General features: G+C 49.2%; 1 protein-coding gene across 1 annotated transcript; it reads left to right on the forward strand.

The window, feature by feature from the left end:
• Positions 1 to 1,211: 1,211 nt before the first annotated feature.
• Positions 1,212 to 18,746, forward strand: LOC311204790 (olfactory receptor 14A16-like; the record flags this gene model as incomplete). Its single annotated transcript, XM_084281145.1, has 2 exons — positions 1,212 to 2,021; positions 18,717 to 18,746. 2 exons carry the CDS (start codon positions 1,212 to 1,214, stop codon positions 18,744 to 18,746), a joined length of 840 nt encoding a protein of 279 aa, XP_084137271.1.
• Between the last annotated feature and the right edge of the window lie 1,231 nt (positions 18,747 to 19,977).

Consider the following 19,977-nt stretch of genomic DNA (forward strand, 5'->3'; position numbering starts at 1 on the left):
AGGTTCCCCTGGGCAGTGCCCTGATGCCAGGAGGGGTCTGCAGAGCAGAGGGCAGGTTGGATGAGGTCTCTGAGCACAGAGAAGGAGGTGACATGAGCAAAGAGAAGCAGGTGTAGGGACAGCTCCAGGCAGCAGAGACGTTGTCAGCGAGGGAGACTGAGCTGCTCCCAGAAATGCCCTGGCAGTGGGGATTTGGTACCTCCCTGACATCCCCCATGGTGCAGACACTGTCCCACAGTAAACCCCTGGTTTCTACCACCCAGCACAGACTCTGCACTGAGAGTTCCAGGGTTTCAGGCTGTCTTTTCCTTGGCAGCCCAAACCCCAGTGAGGAGAAACCCCTGAGTGCGTCTCTGTCTGTCCCTGTCCTTCCAGCCTTGCCTGGAGCATTTCTTGCTGTTTCCCCTCCTGTTCTTCCTGCCTTTGTGCCACTGTTACCTGGGGCTCTGGGCATGTCTATTGGTGGGGCTGGCACTGAGATGACCCTGACTTCAGCACCCTCATCTGTTGGACTGAGGAATTCCAGGGGTCTCATGCTGGGCTACAGGTTGCCTCCCACAATGGCACCACTCTCCTAGGCACTCTGGTGCCCCAGAGAGGAGCCCCATGCAGAAGAAATCTCAGCACTGAGGCCATGGCAATGCTGCTCATCACCTGTGTGTGGGCAGCTGCACTGAGCCCTGTGTGTCCCTGGCTGGGAGCGGGGAGCTGAGATCCTCCTTTTGGTAGGATGAGACTGCAGGAGGGCTTTGGAACTCTGTCCTGGGACACTGGATTCCTCAGGTTTCTGTGGGGTTCAGTTCACCAGGGTGTGATCACAGAGCATCCAGCACAGGGCAGCTGAGACCAGGGCTGATGGACAGAGCAGCTCTCCCCACTCTGCATCAGGGGAAGGTTTCACTGGCACTGCAGCAGCAATGTCAGGGAGTTCTGACAGAACAAACACTCCTCAGGTACAGTGAGGAGAAAACCAAAGCTCCAAAGCACTGAGTTCTTGAGAACCCACAGCAAATCCTCCTCCCAGCACTGGCACACAGAAGCTGAGACAAAACACACCTCCCAGAAGGGACCTGCCAAAAGTTCTCCTGAATACAGAGAGTCAATCTAAGGATATTCCCTAAGAGTTGGAAGAGGTTTTCCTGAAAGAGGAGTTCTTTAAATTCTCACTGCTTTATTCTCCTTTGACAGGTCTCCACACTTGATGGCAGCAGATGTCCAACAGCAGCTCCATCAGCCAGTTCCTCCTCCTGGCCTTTGCAGACACACGGGAGCTGCAGCTCCTGCACTTCTGCCTCTTCCTGGGCATCTACCTGGCTGCTCTCCTGGGCAATGGCCTCATCATCATCACCATAGCCCATGACCACCACCTCCACACCCCCATGTACTTCTTCCTCCTCAACCTCTCTCTTACTGACCTTGGCTGCATCTCTACCACTGTTCCCAAATCCATGACCAATTCCTTGTTGGACACCAGGGCCATTTCCTACACAGGATGTGTTGCTCAACTCTTTTTCTTTGTATTTTTGATGTCAACAGAGTACTATATTCTCACTGTCATGGCCTACGACCGCTACGTTGCCATCTGCCATCCCCTGCATTATTGGACCCTCCTGGGCAGCAGAGCTTGTGTCCACATGGCAGCAGCTGCCTGGGCCAGTGGGTTTCTCAATGCTGTACTGTACTCTTCCAATACATTTTCACTGCCCCTCTGCCATGGCAATGCTGTTGACCAGTTCTTCTGTGAACTCCCCCAGATCCTCAAGCTCTCCTGCTCACATGCCTACCTCAGGGAAAATGGAGTCATTGTAGTTGGTATCTGTTTTGCTTTTGGTTGTTTTGTGTTCATTGTGGTGTCCTATGTGCAGATCTTCAGGGCTGTGCTGAGGATCCCCTCACAGCAGGGACGGCACAAAGCCTTTTCCATGTGCCTCCCTCACCTGGCTGTTGTCTCCCTGTTTGTCAGTACTGGAATGTTTGCCAACCTGAAACCACCCTCCATCTCCACCCTGTTTTTGGATTTGGTAGTGTCATTCCTTTATTCTGTGTTTCCACCAGCAGTGAACCCCCTCATCTACAGCATGAGGAACCAGGAGCTCAAGGATGCCCTGTGGAAACTGAGGACTGGATGTTTCTAAGCAGCAATAAACTGCTCATATGACTAACCATGTAACTGATGTTATGAGCACTCCCTAATCTGTAGGTTTTTTAGTTTGGGGTTTGGGGGGTTTTCCTTCTAGTTTCTCTAAGCTATAAGAACTCACTCCATGTTCATCCCTTTTCTAATGCAATGTCTCCAGTTCTTGTGAGACCCAGACACTGGATAATGACTAGCTGTGCTCTCTTTGCATTAGGTCTACTTTCCAAGACCATTTTTTTCTTTCTTTTTGCTTTTTTCCTCACATTTCTAAAAAAATTTAAAAGCCCATTTTTATCATATGAATCTCTTGACTACTTGTCTGAAATGGCAATGATTTCCCACCATGATAGGATGGGAATTTTCACGTTTGGTACTGATGGCAGCTCACTAGGAATAAACAGAGTGCTGCTGTGGCAAACAACTCTGAGGTGCATCAGCATGGGGATCACCAGCAGACACAAAGTGTCACTATCCCACTTTAGCAGCACTTGTCAGGCCACGCCTGGGATACTGGGTGCAGTTTTGGTCACTGCTCTAGAAAAACAAATGTTATGTCCAGTCTGGAGAAGGTCCAGAGAAGGGCCACAGGGGCCTGGGAAGCCTGCCATATGAAGAAAGGATTAGGGAGCTGGTTTTGTTCAGCCTTCAGAAAAAAAAGGCTTAGGGAAGACGCCACCAACAGGTCCCAGTACTGACAGGCTGTCTACAAAGAAGGGAGAGACTCATGTTTCTAGGAGGAATCACACAGAAGAGCTGAGGAATAATGGGTGCAAGTTCCTCCTGGAGACATTCCCAGAAGTTTATAAGATTCAGTGGGATAGGGTGTGGGGACAGCTGCTCTATGTGGTGCTTTTCTTGAGACTGCACACTTGCCGAAAATGGTTGGACCAAAGAATCCTTGAGTTCCTTTCAACCATGTAGTCCATGACTGTATGAGTCTTTTAATATTATTGCTGTCCTCCAAAAGCATTCTTGATGAGTTGAGCCATCCTATATTGACCCTCAGGCATCTACAAGAGTGGTTCTGTTCCAAGACAAGGGGGAGCAGGCTGTGAGATGATGAGGTTTCTTCCAGTGGCCCACTGCAATGTCATTTAGAAAGGATCTCTTGTTTTATTTCTCATTTCTCACCTTCTTTAACACCTACTGCTGTCATTTTGTTAGAAGCACCACAAGTTGGAGAGCCATCAGCAAACACACATGAACTGTTAACATAATGGAGCTTCCCTTCAAACAGACCTTGAGAAACTCTGGGATTTGATACACAGGAACATCAAGAAGGTTTCCAACCAGAAGAGATCTTCTCTTCCTGACTCTATTTTGGCAGGGCTGGAATTAATTTTCACGTTGGCAGCCCCCATAGTTCTGTGGTTGGGATTTGTAAGCAAAAAAAGTCGAACTAAACACTTTTGTTCCTTGCTGAGCAGGGCTTGCACAGCATCAAGGGCTTTTGTCTAATTCTGGTCCAGAAATGAGTCAACTGGGAGTGCACAAGTACCTGGAAAGATACAGAACAGGCCCAGCTGACCATAACTGACCAAAGGGATTATCCACACTGTATGACTGCAGGAGTGAGCCCACTGTTGTGTTGCACTTGACTGCAGAAGGTGGCCTGGTTTTGGGAAGAATAGAGTTGATTTTCTTTCTAACAGGGGGAATGCCCTGTTTGGGAGTTGGGATGAGAGCAGTGCTGAGAACACAGGGATGGTTTAGTTGTGTCTAAGCAGTCAGGAACTTTTCAGTTGTTCATGTTGCTCTGTTAATGAGACAGCAGGGGGCACCCAGGGAGATGTGAGGAGACACAGCCAGGACAGGTGACCCAAACTGGCCGTAGAGCATATTCCATGCCAATTACATCATGCTAAGCAGATGATGAGAGGCTGGTGGGAGAAGGAGGGTACCACTCCAGGACACGCGGTTTTAGGCACTGTCCAGGTTCAGGACAGCTCTGAGCTGTAGGGTCTGAGCTGTGTGGGTTGGTGAGAACCTGCATTGTGCATCACCAGTTCTGTATATTTTACTACAAAGTCCTATTGTTGTTGTTTCTCTCTCTCTGCTGTCCCAGTAAATGGTCCTTATCCCAATTCAAGAGGTTAGGGGGGTTTTTTTGTTTCCTTTTCCCTTCCTTCCCCCTACCACAATCTCCAAACACATTCTCTTAGAGAGGGAGCAGCTGTGTGGTGCTCGGCTCTGGGCTGAGGAGAAACCACAACAGGTTCCAGCACAACAGCAAATCTGCAACTTTGAAGGTCAGAGGCTGGGAGACCCAGGGCGTCTTTAGCCTGGGGAATGGAGGCTGAGGGAAAGCCCACCTTGTGCTATGTGGAAAGAACATAAGAAATTCCATGTGAAACTGTGACTTTGAAGGTCAGAGTGGACGTGAGGATGAAGAAATGTCATTCTGGGGTAGTGCTGTTCTGCTAAAAGTCACTCAGAGGAGGTGTGGATATGCTGCTGGCTTTGTGTTTCCAGTATCAGCTGGTGAGGAGGGACAGACAGCAGTACAGACAGGGACATTAGGGAGTGATATGAAAGTGGGGAACGGGGTTTGGTTGCCTGCAGTCTGTAGGGAAACTAGACAAAGCAGGGGGTAGTGTGGGATGGGCTGTGGTGCAGATGGCCATGGGTGCCGGCCAGGCTGAAAGGGTCTGATAGAAACGAGGTCTTTTCCCCCTGGACTATGGCTGATGTCCCTGCCACAAAGGTTTCAGAGGACACACATTGTTCTCATGGCCATGGAGCATCATTGCCTCATTGCAGCCACCCCAGGGAAAGCCTCCATGTGTCATACCCCTCTCCTTCCCTTGGCCTCACACTCCCCACATCCCATGTAAGAGCCCTGAGACACAGCTGAGGGTCAGGATCTCCCTGCCCAGGGGCTGGGGGTCAGTGCTTGGCATTTCTGCTTCATCAGACCAAGCCAGGGTGTCCTCAGCATCAGAGCTACCTGTGCTTTGCCTTTGTTTGTCTATAGTTGTCTATTCTAATGAGCCCATGGGGAGGTTTTGTCAGCAATGGCTCCTACTGGGGCCTCTTAATGCTTCAGGGTACTTTGGGCATTACTGCTGACTTGAACTTCTGGAAACATTCCTTCACTCTCCTCTTGGTATCTGAGGTCTGTGGACTCAGAAGAAAAGACACCATGGGGTTCATTAATATCCAGAAGGCCCTTACAAACATGTCTCTTCAAGTAACGTTCATTATAAAACTCGACTTCTACAACTACTTGGATTTTAGTTAGGTCCTTAGTGATTCCTTGGATTTTAAAGGAATTTCCCAATGGAGGACATTTTTTCAGCCTGTCCAAGTCACCCTGCAGAGCCTTCCTGCCTTCCAGCAGATCAACACTCACACACTTTGATGTCATCTGCAAATTTACTGAGGGTCCAAGTGATCCCCTCAGCCAGATCATTAATGAAGATATTAAAGAGAACTGGCCCCAGCACTGACCCCTGGGGAACACCATGTGTTACCTGCTGCCAACTGGATTTAACTCCCTTCAGCACAACTGTTTGGGTCTGGCTGTACAGCCAGTTTCTAACCCAGCAAAGAGTATACCCATCTAATCTATGGGCAGCTAGTTTTTCCAGCAGGATGCTGTGGGAGACAGTGATGAAGGTGTCACTGAAGTCCAGGTAGATCACATCCATTGCCTTCCCCACATCCAAAGAGCAGGTCACCTTGTCACAGAAAAACATCAGTTTGGTCAAGCACGATCTGCCTTTCCTAAACCCAGTCTGACTGAGCCTGATCCCCTGGGTGCCTGCATGTGCTGCTTGATGGCACTCAAGATGATTTTTCCATCACCTTCCCCAGCACTGAGGTCAGCCTGACAGGCATTTTGTTCCCTGGAACCTCCTACTGACCCTTCTTGTAGATGGGTGTCACATGTGCCAGCCTCCAGTCAGGCAGAACCACCCTGGTCAGCCAGGACTTCTGGTAAAGAAGGGAAAGTGGCTTGGTGAGCACTTCTGCCAGCTCCCTCAGTACCCTCAGGTGTGTCCTATGCAGACCCATTGACTTGTACAGATCTAAGTGGCTTAGCAGGTCACTTACCAGTTCCCCTGGGACTATGGGAGCTTCGGTCCAATTCACATCTCCATTTCTCCACACAGGGGTCTGGGTATCAGGACAGAACAGGTCTTACTGCTAAAGACTGAGGCAAAAAAGGCACTAAGTTCCTCAGCCTTTTCTTCACCCTCTATTACATTGGTCCCCCTGAGTCGAATAAACGTTGGAGATTCTCCCTGTCACATCTTTTGTCATTAATATATTAATATAATTATTATTAATTATCAATAGCATGAAATATTAATATTACTCTTAATATTACTTAATATTTAAAGAACTATTATTTATACCAGTAACATTGTAATTAATGTATTTATAGAATTATTAAGAAACGGAGGGACAGGGAGAATCCAAAACCTTTACTGTAGGTCACAAAAAAAAAATTTGCAAGGGCTGAAAAAGTCTCCTCACCAGAAACCCTCCTAGGTAGCCCACTAGCAGCCCCAGTAACCTTGGGGGTCAGGGTTTTCCTAACCACTGGAATGGTCTGAAGAATCCCTGGTGTCATTTTGTGGCTCTACTAGTGTCCCCCTTTAAAAATTCTAAACGTACAGCAATAGCTCCCAAATAAATCTATGAAGGATGAATGATGTTCCTGGGCTGGAACCTCCCCAGGTAGCCCACACGCTGCTCTGGTAGCCTTGGGGCAAAGAGCCTTCCTAGCCAAGACAATTTTCCTATAATATCAGACATCATTTTCTGTCTCTACCCATGTCCACAGTCAAAAATGCCAAATGTCCAGCAATAGGTCCCAAACAAAAGGTTTGAGAGCCTGAAAGTTCCCTGGGTAGCCCAAAAGCAGCCCCAGTAACTTTGGGGCTCAGAGCTTTCGTAGCTCAGGGAACAGTCCTAAGGGTCCCTGATGTAATTTTCAGGCTCTACCAGAGTCCAACTTTGAAAGTTCTAAATGTCCAGTAATAGCTCCCAAACAAAATGTGTGTGGGCTGAGACAAGTTTCTGGCATGAAACCTCCCCAGGTAGCCCACTAGCAGCCCCAGTAACCTTGGGGCTCAGGGCTTTCCTAGGAGAGGGAGCAGTCCTAAGATTGCCTGACTTCATTTTCCAGCTCTACAAGCGTCCACCTTTGAAACTGAGAAATGTCCAGTAACAGCTCCCAAACAGATTGGTGACAGGGCTGAAAAAGGTTTGTGGCCTGAAACCTCCCCAGGTAGTAGAGTAGCAGTACAGCAAACCTTGAGGCTCAGGGCATTCCTAGTCAAGGCAACGGTCCTTAGAGTGCCTGATGTCATTTTTCCATCTACCAGCAATCACCTTTGAAAGTGCTAAACCTTCAGCAACAGGTCTCTAACAAGAGGAGCGAGGGCTGAAAGACTTTCCTGGCATGAACCCTCATCAGTGTTCAGACGTGAAGCACAAGGAACCTTGGTGCTCAGGTCGTTCCTTGCCAGGGGAACTCTCCTAACATTGCCTGATGCATCCTCAGGCTCTATCAGCATCCATCTTCGAAACTTCTAAACTTCCAGCAACAGCTCCCAAACAAAAGAGGAAGAGTTTAAAGATAATATTGACCTGAATGCTCCTCAGGGAGTGGACAAGCAGCCCCAGTAACCTTTAGGATCAGGGCATTCCTAGCCAAGGGAGGGGTCCTAAGAATGCCTGATGTTGTTTTTGGGCTCCACCAGCGTCCACAGTTGAAACTCCTAAATGTCCAGCAATAGCTCCTAAGGAAAAGGGGTGAGGGCTGAAAGATGTTCCTGGCTTGAAATCTCCCTGGTTAGCCCACTAGCAGCCCCAGAAATCTTGGGGCTCAGCTGTCTCCTTACCAAGACAATGTTCTAACAGTGCCTGACGTCATTTTCAGGCTCTCCCAGCGTCCAACTTTGAAAGATCTCTATGTCCAGACATAGTTCCCCCAAAAAAGGGGTGAGGACAAAACACAATCCTGGCCTGAAATCTCCATAGATAACCTACTAGCACCATGAGTAACCTTAAGGCTCAGAACATTAGTACCCAAAGAAATGACCCTAATATTGCCAGACATCATTGCACAGCTGTACAGACCTCCACATTCAAAACTGGTAACCTGCACCAGTAAATCCAAAACAAAAGGTGCGAGGGATGAGATATATTCCTGGCCTGAAACCTCCCCAGGCATCCCACAAAACACCCCAAAAAAACAAACAGGTACTGAATACAAAAAGACCAGTCTCCCTGGGGTAGGCATCTGAGCATGCAAGGCTGAGGATCTAGGGGGGTTCACAGAACTGGTCACCAGCATTGCCCTTGCAGAGGGGGAGGGAACATGTCTTGGCCGTGTGCAGCACAGCACTGAGAAACCCGCTGCGGCTCCTGTGTGTCTGCAAAGGGCAGGAGGAGGAAGTGGGGAATGAAGCTGCCCTTGGACATTCTCTGCCTCTTTGCATGAAGCCCTGTGCAAGCAGAAAAGGGCAGTGAGAACTTGGGGCACTCTTCACTGAGCAAAACGTTCTCATTGCAGACCCAAGGACTGACTCTCCCTGTTTTCTTAGACATTGGAAAGGTCCTTTTTGGGAGGTGCATTTCCTGCTGGCTGAGGGTGCCATTGGCTGTCTGGGGCTCTGAAGGGAGCTCTCCAGGTGTCAGTTTGTTCTGGCAGCAGAAGGTCTGTCTTTTTTGATCTATATGATCTTTTCTGGGTGGTGGTTTCCACTTCCCCTAACTGCAGAGCAGAGCTTTGTAGATTTGTTTTTCCTGATTTTGTTCCTGTGAAACACAGAGAAATGCCCAAATGCTCACCTAAACCCCTTCCTTTCAGAAGGGTAAAGAGTCCCCTCCCTGTCCCAGCTTTGGGGGTCCTGTCTCATGGGGAGACAAGGAAAGGTAATTCTCCTGCTCAGCTCTGGTTTGATCAGGAGAAAAGACTCTGCTGGACACAAGGATTTCTCCCCAGCCGAGGGAGGGAACATCAGAGATGAGATCATAGAGCAATGCCCATGAGGCCTGAGACACCAGGAGGGAGCCTAGAAGAACTGGTCTCCTCCTGTTGAGCTGGGCCAAGCTCCTGGGAGGGAGGGAGCTCATGGCAACCCGGCAGCACTGACAAGAAACAATTCTGCCCAGGAGCAGCTCCTCTGCCAAGGCACAGGGCTGGGGACACTGCCTGGAGGCACCAAGGGGAGACCTGTGAGGCTGAGAGAGCTGATGGATGCTGAGAGCTCACTGGAAGAGAGAGGTAGAAGACATTGCTTTGAACTTTTTGCTCTTGAGGAGTCGGTGGGAAGTGGGAGCTGAGGTTTTATTGATAATTTGAAGAAGGCAGTGCAAACTCTTTTGTCATTAGGACTTGTCAGAGCATCTCCTGAGCCCTGCACACACAGAGGTTCCCCGGGGCAGAGCCCTGATGCAGGGAGGGGTCTGCAGAGCAGAGCTGAGCACAAGGAAGATGAGCACAAGGATGAGGTCTGTGAGCAAAGAGCGTGAGGTGACATGGGCAAGAGGAGCAGCTTCATGGACAGCTGCAGGACACAGAGACATTGTCAGGGATGGAGAAGGAGCTGCTCCCAGAAATGTCATGATCGTGGGGATTTGGTGACTCCCTGACATCCCCTGCAGTGCAGACCCTTTCTCACAGTGACCCCCTGATTTCTGCCACCCAGCACAGACTCTGACCACAGAGTTCCAGGGTTTCGGGATGAGTCCTTTCCTTTGTAGCCAGAACCCTAGTGAAGAGAACCCCCTGAGTGCCTGTCTGTCTGTCCATGTCCTATCAGCTTTGGCTGCAGCATTTTTTGCATTTTCACCTCCTGTCCTTGCTGCCTTTGTCTCACCATTACCTGTGTCTCTGGGCACAACCATTGATGGGGCTGGCACTGAGCTGACCCTCACTTCAGGGGTCCAATCTGTAGGATTGAGGACTTACCGGGGGCTCCTGCTGGGCTGCAGACTGCCTCCCACAATGAGGAGCCCCACGCAGGAGTCATCTCAGCACTGAGGCCATGGCAATGCTGCTCATCGCCTGTGTGTGGGCAGCTGCAACGAGCCCTGTGTGTCCCTGGCTGGGAGTGGGGAGCTGAGATTCTCCTTGGGTAGGAGGACATCACAGAAGGGCTTTGGAGCTCTGTCCTGGGACACTGGATTCCTCAGCTCTCTGTGGGGTCCAGTTTCTTCTAAATGGAACACCAGGGTGTGATCACAGAGCACCCAGCACAGGGCAGCTGAGACCAGGGCTGATGGACAGAGCAGCTTTCCCCACTCTGCACTCAGGGGAAGGTTTCACTGGCACTGCAGCAGCAATGTCAGGGAGTTCTGACAGAAGAAACACTCCTCAGCTACAGGCAGGAGAAAACCAAAACTCCAAAGCTCTGCTCTGCCTTAGGGTGAAACTGGAGTGACAGTGCTGAAAAGCTCATTCCTCTACACAGAGGATTTAGTCTGAGATCACACCATACTTCTATTTACTGACTGCTGGCAGGCAAGACTGAGTTCTCAAGAGCCACAGCTGACCCTCCTCCCAGCAGTGGCACGCTCAAGCCAGCACAAAGCAGAGCTCCCAGAAGGGACCTGCCAAAAGTCTTCCTGAATCCAGAGTGTCAATCTGACAGTATTCCCTAAGAATAGTAAAAGGTTTTACTCAAAAAGTTCCCTAACTTCTTCCTGTATTGTTTCCTCCTCTGACAGGTCTCCACACTTGATGGCAGCAGATGTCCAACAGCAGCTCAATCAGCCAGTTCCTCCTCCTGCCCTTTGCAGACACACGGGAGCTGCAGCTCCTGCACTTCTGCCTCTTCTTTGGAATCTACCTGGCTGCTCTCCTGGGCAATGGCCTCATCATCATCACTATATCCTGTGACCACCACCTCCACACCCCCATGTACTTCTTCCTCCTCAACCTCTCTGTTACTGACCTTGGCTGCATCTCCACCACTGTTCCCAAATCCATGACCAATTCCTTGTGGGACACCAGGGCCATTTCCTACACAGGATGTGTGGCTCAAATCTTTTTCTTTTTATTTTTGATCATGACAGAGTACTTTCTCCTCACTGTCATGGCCTATGACCACTACGTTGCCATCTGCCACCCCCTGCACTACGGGACCCTCCTGGGCAGCAGAGCTTGTGTCCACATGGCAGCAGCTGCCTGGGCCAGTGGGTTCCTCAAAGCTGTGCTGCACACAGCCAATACATTTTCCCTTCCCCTGCGCCATGGCAATGCTGTTGACCAGTTCTTCTGTGAAATCCCCCAGATCCTCAAGCTCTCCTGCTCACATGCCTACCTCAGGGAATATGGAGTCATTGTGTTCAATGTCTGTTTAGCTTTTGGGTGTTTTGTGTTCATTGTGGTGTCCTATGTGCAGATCTTCAAGGCTGTGCTGAGGATCCCCTCGCAGCAGGGACGGCACAAAGCCTTTTCCATGTGCCTCCCTCACCTGGCTGTGCTCTCCCTGCTTATCAGCACTGGCATTTTTACCAACCTGAAACCCCCCTCCACCTCCTCCCTATTTCTGGACCTGGTAGTGGCATTTCTTTACTCGGTGTTTCCACCAGCAGTGAACCCCCTCTTCTACAGCATGAGGAACCAGGAGCTCAAGGATGCTGTGTGGAAACTTGTGAATGTTTGGTTTTAGTTTAGTCACCGACTGATCGTTTCCTTCTGTGTATCACTGGCCCTTTCATTCACATTAGCACCTGTCTGTATTTAGTAGGTGTTTTAGTTGTTGGTTGTTGGTTTTGGTTTTTTTGCTTTTATTTTTCTAAGCTATAATAACATGTTGCACATTCATCCCATTCCTAATGCAATATCTCCGGCTCTTGTGAGACTGTGCAATAACGAGCTGTGGTCTTTTTCCTTCAGGTCTGACTGGAATGGTGCACAATTGTTTCTTTCTTTTTTTGTTTCATCAGCTGAATTACTTGACTCTTGGTCTGAACTGGCAATGCTTCCCCGCCATGACAGAATGGAATTTAATTGGAAATGTATCATAAATCGTAGAATAATTTTGCTTGGAAAAGACCATTAAAATCATCGAGTCCAACCACAGCCTCACCGTGCCTAGTCCAACTCTATGGCATGTCCTCAGGCACAACATCTACACACCTTTTAAATACCACCAGGGATGGTGACTCCACCACTTCCCTGGGCATCCTGTTCCAGTACCTGACTACCCTTTCAGTAAAGATATTCTTCCTTATATCTAACCTAAATCTCACCTGGTGCAGTTTCAAGCCTTTCCCTCTTCTCCTTTCCATTGTTATCTGAGGTAACAGACTGACCCCCATGTCTCTACACCCTCCTTGCAGGTAGTTGTAGAGAGCGATGAGGTCTTCCCTTTAAGGCCTCCTTTTCTTAAGACTAAAAAGCCCCAGTTCGCTCAGCGACTCCTCACAGGACATGTGCTCCAAACCCTTCACCAGATTCACTGCCCTTCTCTGGACATGCTCCAATATCTCACCATCTTCTTGTAGTGAGGGGTTCAAAACTGGTCCCAGTACTCGAGGTGTTGCCTCACCAGAGCTGGGTATAATGGAACTATCACTTCTCTGCTCCTGCTGGTCACACTATTCTGGATGCAGGCCAGGATGCTGTTGGTTTTTTTGGCCCCCTGAGTACGCTGCAAGCTCATGTTCAGATAGCTGTCCACTAACACCCCCAAGATCCTTTTCTTCCAGGGACTTCTCCAGCCACTCTGACCCAGGCCTGTAAGACTGCCTGGGTTTATTGTGACCAAAGTGCAGGACCAGGCACTTGGCCTTGTTGAACCCCATACAGTTGGCTTCTGCCTTTCAATCCAGCCTGTCCAGGTTTCTCTGCAGAACCTTCCTGCCTTCCAGCAGATCGACACTCCAGCACAATTTGATGTCATCTGCCAACTTACTGAGGGTGCACTCGATCCCCTTGTCCAGATCATTAATAAAGATGTTAGAGAGGACGGGCCCCAGCACTGAGCCCTGGGGAACACCAGTTGTGACCTGCCACCAGTTGAAATTACAGCACTTCACCACAAGTCTTTGGGCCTGGCCATCCAGCCAGTTTCCAACCTAGCAAAGAGTAAACCCATCTAATCCACGAACAGCTAGTTTCTCCAGCAGGATGCTGTGGGAGATAGTGTTGAAGGGATTAATGAAGTCCAGGTAAACCACATCCACAGCATTCCCCTTACCCACTGTCATGGTTTCACCCCGTCTGAGAACCGAGATCCACGCAGCTGCCTGCTCCTTAAAGGAAAAGAGTAGGCAAAAGGAATGGGGGGGAGGGGGGAGTGGTAAGGGAAGGGAAAAGGAAGGGGCAAATAACCCCAAAACGAAGAAATTAAGAGGCCCGTGGGTTGGGATAAGGATAGTTTACTAAGATAACAGAAAGATACAATGTAACAATACTAACAGGACTTTAGAGCAAAAATATATGAAGCTGTTGATACACAATGCAGTTTCTCACTGACCCACACAACTCAGGCCGTGCCACCCAGAGCCGTCCCAGAACCCGACCGTCCCCCAAGAACCGCGCGTCCAGGAGCCGCCACAGGCCTTCCTCCCTTCAGCCCCCGATATCCTGGGCAGGACGTAACTGGCGTGGAATACTCTCTTTGGTCAGCTCAGTCACCTGTCCTGGCTTCGCCCCTCCTTTCTCATGAAGAGCTGAGAAAGTCCTTGACTGTCTGACAGCAACTAGAAACACCAGGGTGTTATCAGCACTACTCCCATTTTAACTCCCAAACACAGCATTCCATCCACTGCTACAAATGAAATTAACTCCATCCTGACAAAAAACAGGACATTATCCACCCCTTATTCCATACCATTTACGTCATGACCAGATCCAACCATTTATTTTGGGAACAACCAGTGTCTTGTTTCAGACACACATATATGTATGTACACATGTGTACGCACACATGTGCATACAGGTATTATTCCCTTAGTCTCTGGACCATTCCTCTGCATTTGTTGAGTGAATGAACATTTAGTCCGTGATGATTTTCAGGCTTCATTCGTCGTAACTGTCTCTCATGGTGTCAGTATGCGCCATTGGATCGTTGCATGCTGCATCTCGGGCTCTCAACCGATACACCTGACATGGTCCATGTTCATAGTCTGTGAATCAAAGATGTTCATTTTCAAAGGGAAGGAGGAAAAATATTCTTGGAACACCAGGTCTTGGTCCCGTCATCGTGGTACTCTTCCTTCTTTGACTTGTATGACTCAAGCTGTAACTCCATTGGTACAACATACAACAACATACAGCAATTATAGCAATAATGAATGTACAGTAATGGTTTATTTTGCAATTACTATAATACAATTTCTACCTTATTAATTATATTGGCTATTCTCACCTAAAATCAAATCCCTTTGAGGTACACATCGAACTTCTCCATCCTTCTGCATTACCCACCAAGTACAACCAGGTTCTTGAGCAAAACCATTCCCAGACATGGGTTTACCTTTGCCTGAAGCAGGGATGACCCAAACCATCTTCCCTAATATACTCTTCATATGCACCACTGGGACTCCTTCTACAGTGCGTGGAAATTTTGACTGGGCAGGACCAGCTCGATTGGTGGATCCCCTAGAGTTAACTAACCACGTGGCTTTGGCTAAATGTGTATCCCAATGTTTGAATGTTCCACCACCCATCGCTTTCAGGGTAGTCTTTAAGAGCCCATTATATCGTTCAATTTTCCCAGAGGCTGGTGCATGGTAAGGAATGTGGTACACCCACTCAATGCCATGCTCTTTGGCCCAGGTGTCTATGAGAGCATTTCAGAAATGAGTCCCGTTGTCTGACTCGATTCTTTCCGGGGTGCCGTGTCACCATAGGACTTGCCTTTCAAGACCCAGGATTGTATTCCGGGCAGTGGCATGGGGTACAGGATATGTTTCTAGCCAGCCGGTGGTTGCCTCCACCATCGTAAGCACGTAACGTTTGCCATGGCAGGTTCGTGGAAGGGTGATGTAATCAATCTGCCAGGCCTCCCCATATTTGTATTTCATCCACCGTCCTCCATACCAAAGGGGCTTCAACTGCTTCGCTTGCTTGATTGCAGCACACGTCTCACACTCATGGATAACTTGTGCAATAGCATCCATGGTTAAGTCCACCCCTCGATCTCGAGCCCATCTATATGTTGCATCTCTCCCTTGATGACCTGAGGAATCATGAGCCCATCGAGCTAGGAATAATTCACTCTTACATTGCCAGTCTAGATCTACCTGAGCCACTTCAATCCTAGCAGCCTTATCTACCTGATGGTTGTTTTGATGTTCCTCCATGGCCTGACTCTTAGGCACATGGGCATCAACATGACGTACCTTTACAACAAGCTTCTCTAACCGGGCAGCAATATCTTGCCATAAGTCAGCAGCCCATATGGGTTTGCCTCTACACTGCCAGTTGTTCTTTTTCCACTGCTGCAACCAACCCCACAGGGCATTGGCTGCCATCCATGAATCAGTATATAGGTAGAGCATTGGCCACTTTTCTCTCTCAGCAATGTCCAGGGCTAACTGGATGGCTTTCACCTCAGCGAACTGGCTTGATTCACCTTTTCCTTCAGTGGCTTCTGCTACTCGTCTTGTAGGACTCCATACAGCAGCTTTCCATCTTCGATGCTTTCCCACATGGCGACAGGAGCCATCAGTGAACAGGGCATATTGCTTCTCGTTCTCTGGCAGTTTGTTGTTAGGTGGGGCTTTTTCAGCCCGTGTTACCTCCTCATCCTCTGGTAACATCCCAAAATCTTTGCCTTCTGGCCAGTCTGTGATCACTTCCACAATTCCTGGGTGATTAGGGTTTCCTATTCGAGCCCACTGAGTAATCAGTGCAACCCACTTGCTCCACGTAGCATCAGTGGCATGGTGAGTAGAAGGGAACTTCCCTTTGAACATCCAGCCCAGCACCAGCAGTCGAGGTGCCAGGAGGAGCTGGGCTTCAGTTCCAATCACCTCTGAAGCGGCTCGAACCCCTTTATAGGCGGCCAGTATTTCCTTCTCTGTTGGAGTATAATTGGCCTCAGAGCCTTTGTAGGCCCGACTCCAAAACCCCAGCGGTCGACCTCGAGTGTCCCCTTGTGCTTTCTGCCAGAGACTCCAGGTAGGGCCATTCTCCCCAGCTGCAGTGTAAAGCACATTTTTAACATCTGTCCCTGACCGGACAGGGCCAAGGGCCACTGCATGGACTATCTCATGTTTGATCTGCTCAAAGGCTTGTTGCTGCTCAGGGCCCCATTGGAAATCATTCTTCTTCCGAGTTATGTGGTAAAGTGGGCTCACAATGAGGCTGTAGTTTGGGACATGCATTCGCCAAAAACCTATAACACCTAAGAAAGCTTGTGTTTCCTTTTTGTTGCTTGGTGGAGACATAGCTGCTACTTTATTGACAATGTCCATTGGGATCTGACGATGCCCATCCTGCCATTTTATTCCTAAAAACTGGATTTCTTGTGTAGGCCCCTTGACTTTACTTTGTTTTATAGCAAAACCAGCTTCTAAAAGGATTTGAATTATCCTTTTTCCTTTCTCAAATACTTCCTCTGCTGTATTGCCCCATACAATGATGTCATCAATATACTGCAGGTGCTCTGGGGCTTCACCCTTTTCCAGTATAGTCTGAATTAGTCCATGGCAGATGGTGGGGCTGTGTTTCCACCCCTGGGGCAGACGATTCCATGTGTATTGGATGCCCCTCCAGGTGAAAGCAAACTGTGGCCTGCACTCTGGCGCCAGTGGTATTGAGAAGAAAGCATTTGCAGTGTCAATTGTGGCATACCACTTGGCTGCCTTTGACTCCAGTTCATACTGCAGTTCCAGCATGTCCGGTACAGCAGCACTCATACCTGGAGTGACTTCATTTAGGCCACGGTAGTCTACTGTCAGCCTCCACTCTCCAGTCGACTTCTGCACTGGCCATATGGGACTGTTAAAGGGTGACTGTCTGACAGCAATTAACAACATCAGGGTGTTATCAGCACTACTCCCATTTTAACTCCCAAACACAGCATTCCATCTGCTGCTACAAATGAAATTAACTGACCAAAACCAGGACAGTTCCCAAGGGTGTTTCCCCTTCAAGAGTTCATACAGGGGATTCATGATTTCCGGAGGGATCAGGACAATATTGTGGAGCCATTGCAAAGATCCCACCAACTGTTGCATGTCATGGAGGGTTTTGATGTTCCTATGGATTTTTATTAGAGGCGGGGTTATGTAAGAACTTGTTATCCCCACCCCCAAGAAACTTACACACACCCTCTCTTGATTTTTGCGCTCGTGATTTCGAACCCGTTCGATTTCAGAGACTCAGAGACCATTATTATCAGCTGCTCCACTTGACTCCCTGTTGGCGCGGTGATCAAGATGTCATCCATATACTGAATGATGGTTGCAGTCGGGTCACTGCGTCGTACCAGTGCCAGTGCTCGATCCACTGTAATCTGGCAGATAGTGGGTGAATTGATCATTCCTTGAGGCAGCACCTTCCACTGGAAGAGTAGGTTAGGGCTTTGACTGTTTGGGAATACAACAGAAAAAGCAAACTGCTCGTTGTCTTCCTCATGTAAAGATATAGAGAAAAAACAGTCTTTAATGTCAAGAACAGCGCAAGGTTGCCCTTTTGGTATCATAGAGTTCATGGGCAACAACATTTGGACAGGACCCATAGGTTGAATTCTCTTTTTTACTTCCTGCAAGTCATGTAGGAGGCAAAACCCCTCACTGGTCCGTTTGGGTATTACAAAAACTGGGGTGTTCCATGGGCTAGTAGATGGTTCTATGTGACCTCGTTGTAGTTCGCGGTCAACTATCTCAAGAAGAGCATCCATTCGAGGCTGCGACAGGGGCCACTGCTCAACCCACACTGGGTCGAGCGACTTCCACGTCAGTTTAATTGGTGGAAGTGGGTATGCGGCAGTGGCCCTTACAGTAAATTTGTTACCTTGGCTTTCAATAGGGCCAAAGCGTCCCTTCCTAGCAGGGGTGGGACTCCTGACATGACATATGGGAAGAGAGAGATTGTTTTCTCTGGTCCCCTTTCAGTATGGAGTGTCATTGCTATTAATTGAGCACTGTTCCGGGCTCAGGTCACTCCCCTAACTCCACCCACCATGGGGGCATCTTCCAGTTTCCAATGTGGGGGCCAGCTTGTTTCAGTGATAACTGTAACATCTACTCCAGTATCAATCAAAAATGGGACTCTGATAGTGGTGTCATTTAAAGCATTATAAAGGGAGCAGACCCCCCACACCACTGGCGGGTCATCACACTTTACAGCCAGGGCCACCCTGGGGTGCCGTCCCCATGGGGTGGTTTTTGCTCTTCCTGAGGCAAAGTCAAGTTTGCTTGAACTGTCAGAGGCAAAGTCAGGTTTGCTTGAAGTGTCAGTTGGGCCATATAGTTGGTCACTTCTCAAGGGGGCAACGAGTTCGAGAGTGCCCTGCCCCATCTGGGGTTGATATAATTGGGCCGCTTCATATCCCAGGTGGGAGAAGGCTGTGTGCGGCCTGGGTGCCCTCTCCCCCTCCTGTTTTACTGGGTTTTACACCTGCAATCCTTGGCAAAATGCCCCTTTTTACTGCAGGCCCAACACGGTCCCCTGGACCGGTTTTGACGCAGGGGGAATGCCGCTGATGAGTTCCCAAAGCAGGTGCAATACGCTCCTTCGTGGCCAGTCTGACCGCATTTAAGACACACCACCGTGTTAGCTATTGCGGTGCGAACAGCTGTCTGGAGTGGAACTAGCTGTTCTTCCCACGCAACATGCTTAATCATGTCCGCAATGCTTGACCCTGTTGGCAATGAGCGCAGAATTTCTCTGGTTGCCGAATTACACTGCTGACACAGGCATTCTGCCACGACCGGGCCTTTTGCTTCTGGAGGCAGAGCCGATGAGTCAACTGCTGCTTGGAGACGATCCACAAATTGTGTGAAGCTTTCACTTTCACTCTGCTTTATTGTGGCCCATGGCGATGGTCTGGCAATGGTTCTAGAGGCTGTGTGAATAGCTTCTCTGGCTGCACGAGTAGTTGCCATAACCTCAGGGGCTCTCAGGCCTTGAGCCTGTGCTTGGGGGATGAGCATTGTCGGATCTGTACCCATTAGTCGCTGCAAGCTGGAGCTGTCTAAAGGATGATTATTCCCAGTTGCTTGCGCCAGGAACCTTGCACAGTTCTCCTCCCATTCTTGTTTAAAAACAATCATCCCTGTCCCATCAAAGATCATTCTACAAGTTTGCTTTATGTCGAATGGGAGCAGGTCATCTCCCCCAAGAACCCCATCTATTAGGGTGGAGACCATGGCAGAATTGAGCCCCTTATCAGCGATTGCCTTAACAATCGCTTGTACATACTTAGGATTTATTGGCTAGTAAACTCTGTCCCCCATCCACCACCCGGACCAGGAATGCTAGCGCAGCTGATGGCACCCAGTTGGCGCATGCACTCTGTATTTTCCTCCAATCCGTGAGAGGAAGTCCTCCCCCTCGCGGCCCCTTTTTACCTTTGATGGAAAGAATTAGGCTTTTAATTTGATCTATCCCCAATTCCTCCTCCTCTGAGCTGGAATCAGTTGTGAGCCACTCGCCTTGGCTAGTATCTGATTCGGAGCCGGAACTCAACTGACAAGACACTTCCGGGTTTTTACTCCTTTTTTTCGGGCTTCGGCCCCGCCCACAACATTTGTGATTGGATCGTTGTTGTTTCCTTCCCCTCAACCCAACCCGCCTTCTAGTCAGCGGGTTCTGATTGGTTCTCCACCTGTCACTCCTGTTCTTTTCCTCTTCCTGTTCACATGAGCTACCTGGCTGCGGTATTTCCTCCCTGTTCCCGCCAGAGGCATCTTGG

This window comes from Gallinula chloropus (assembly GCF_964237585.1).
Source record: "Gallinula chloropus genome assembly, contig: HAP1_SCAFFOLD_126, whole genome shotgun sequence".
NCBI classification, from domain to species: Eukaryota; Metazoa; Chordata; class Aves; order Gruiformes; family Rallidae; genus Gallinula; species Gallinula chloropus.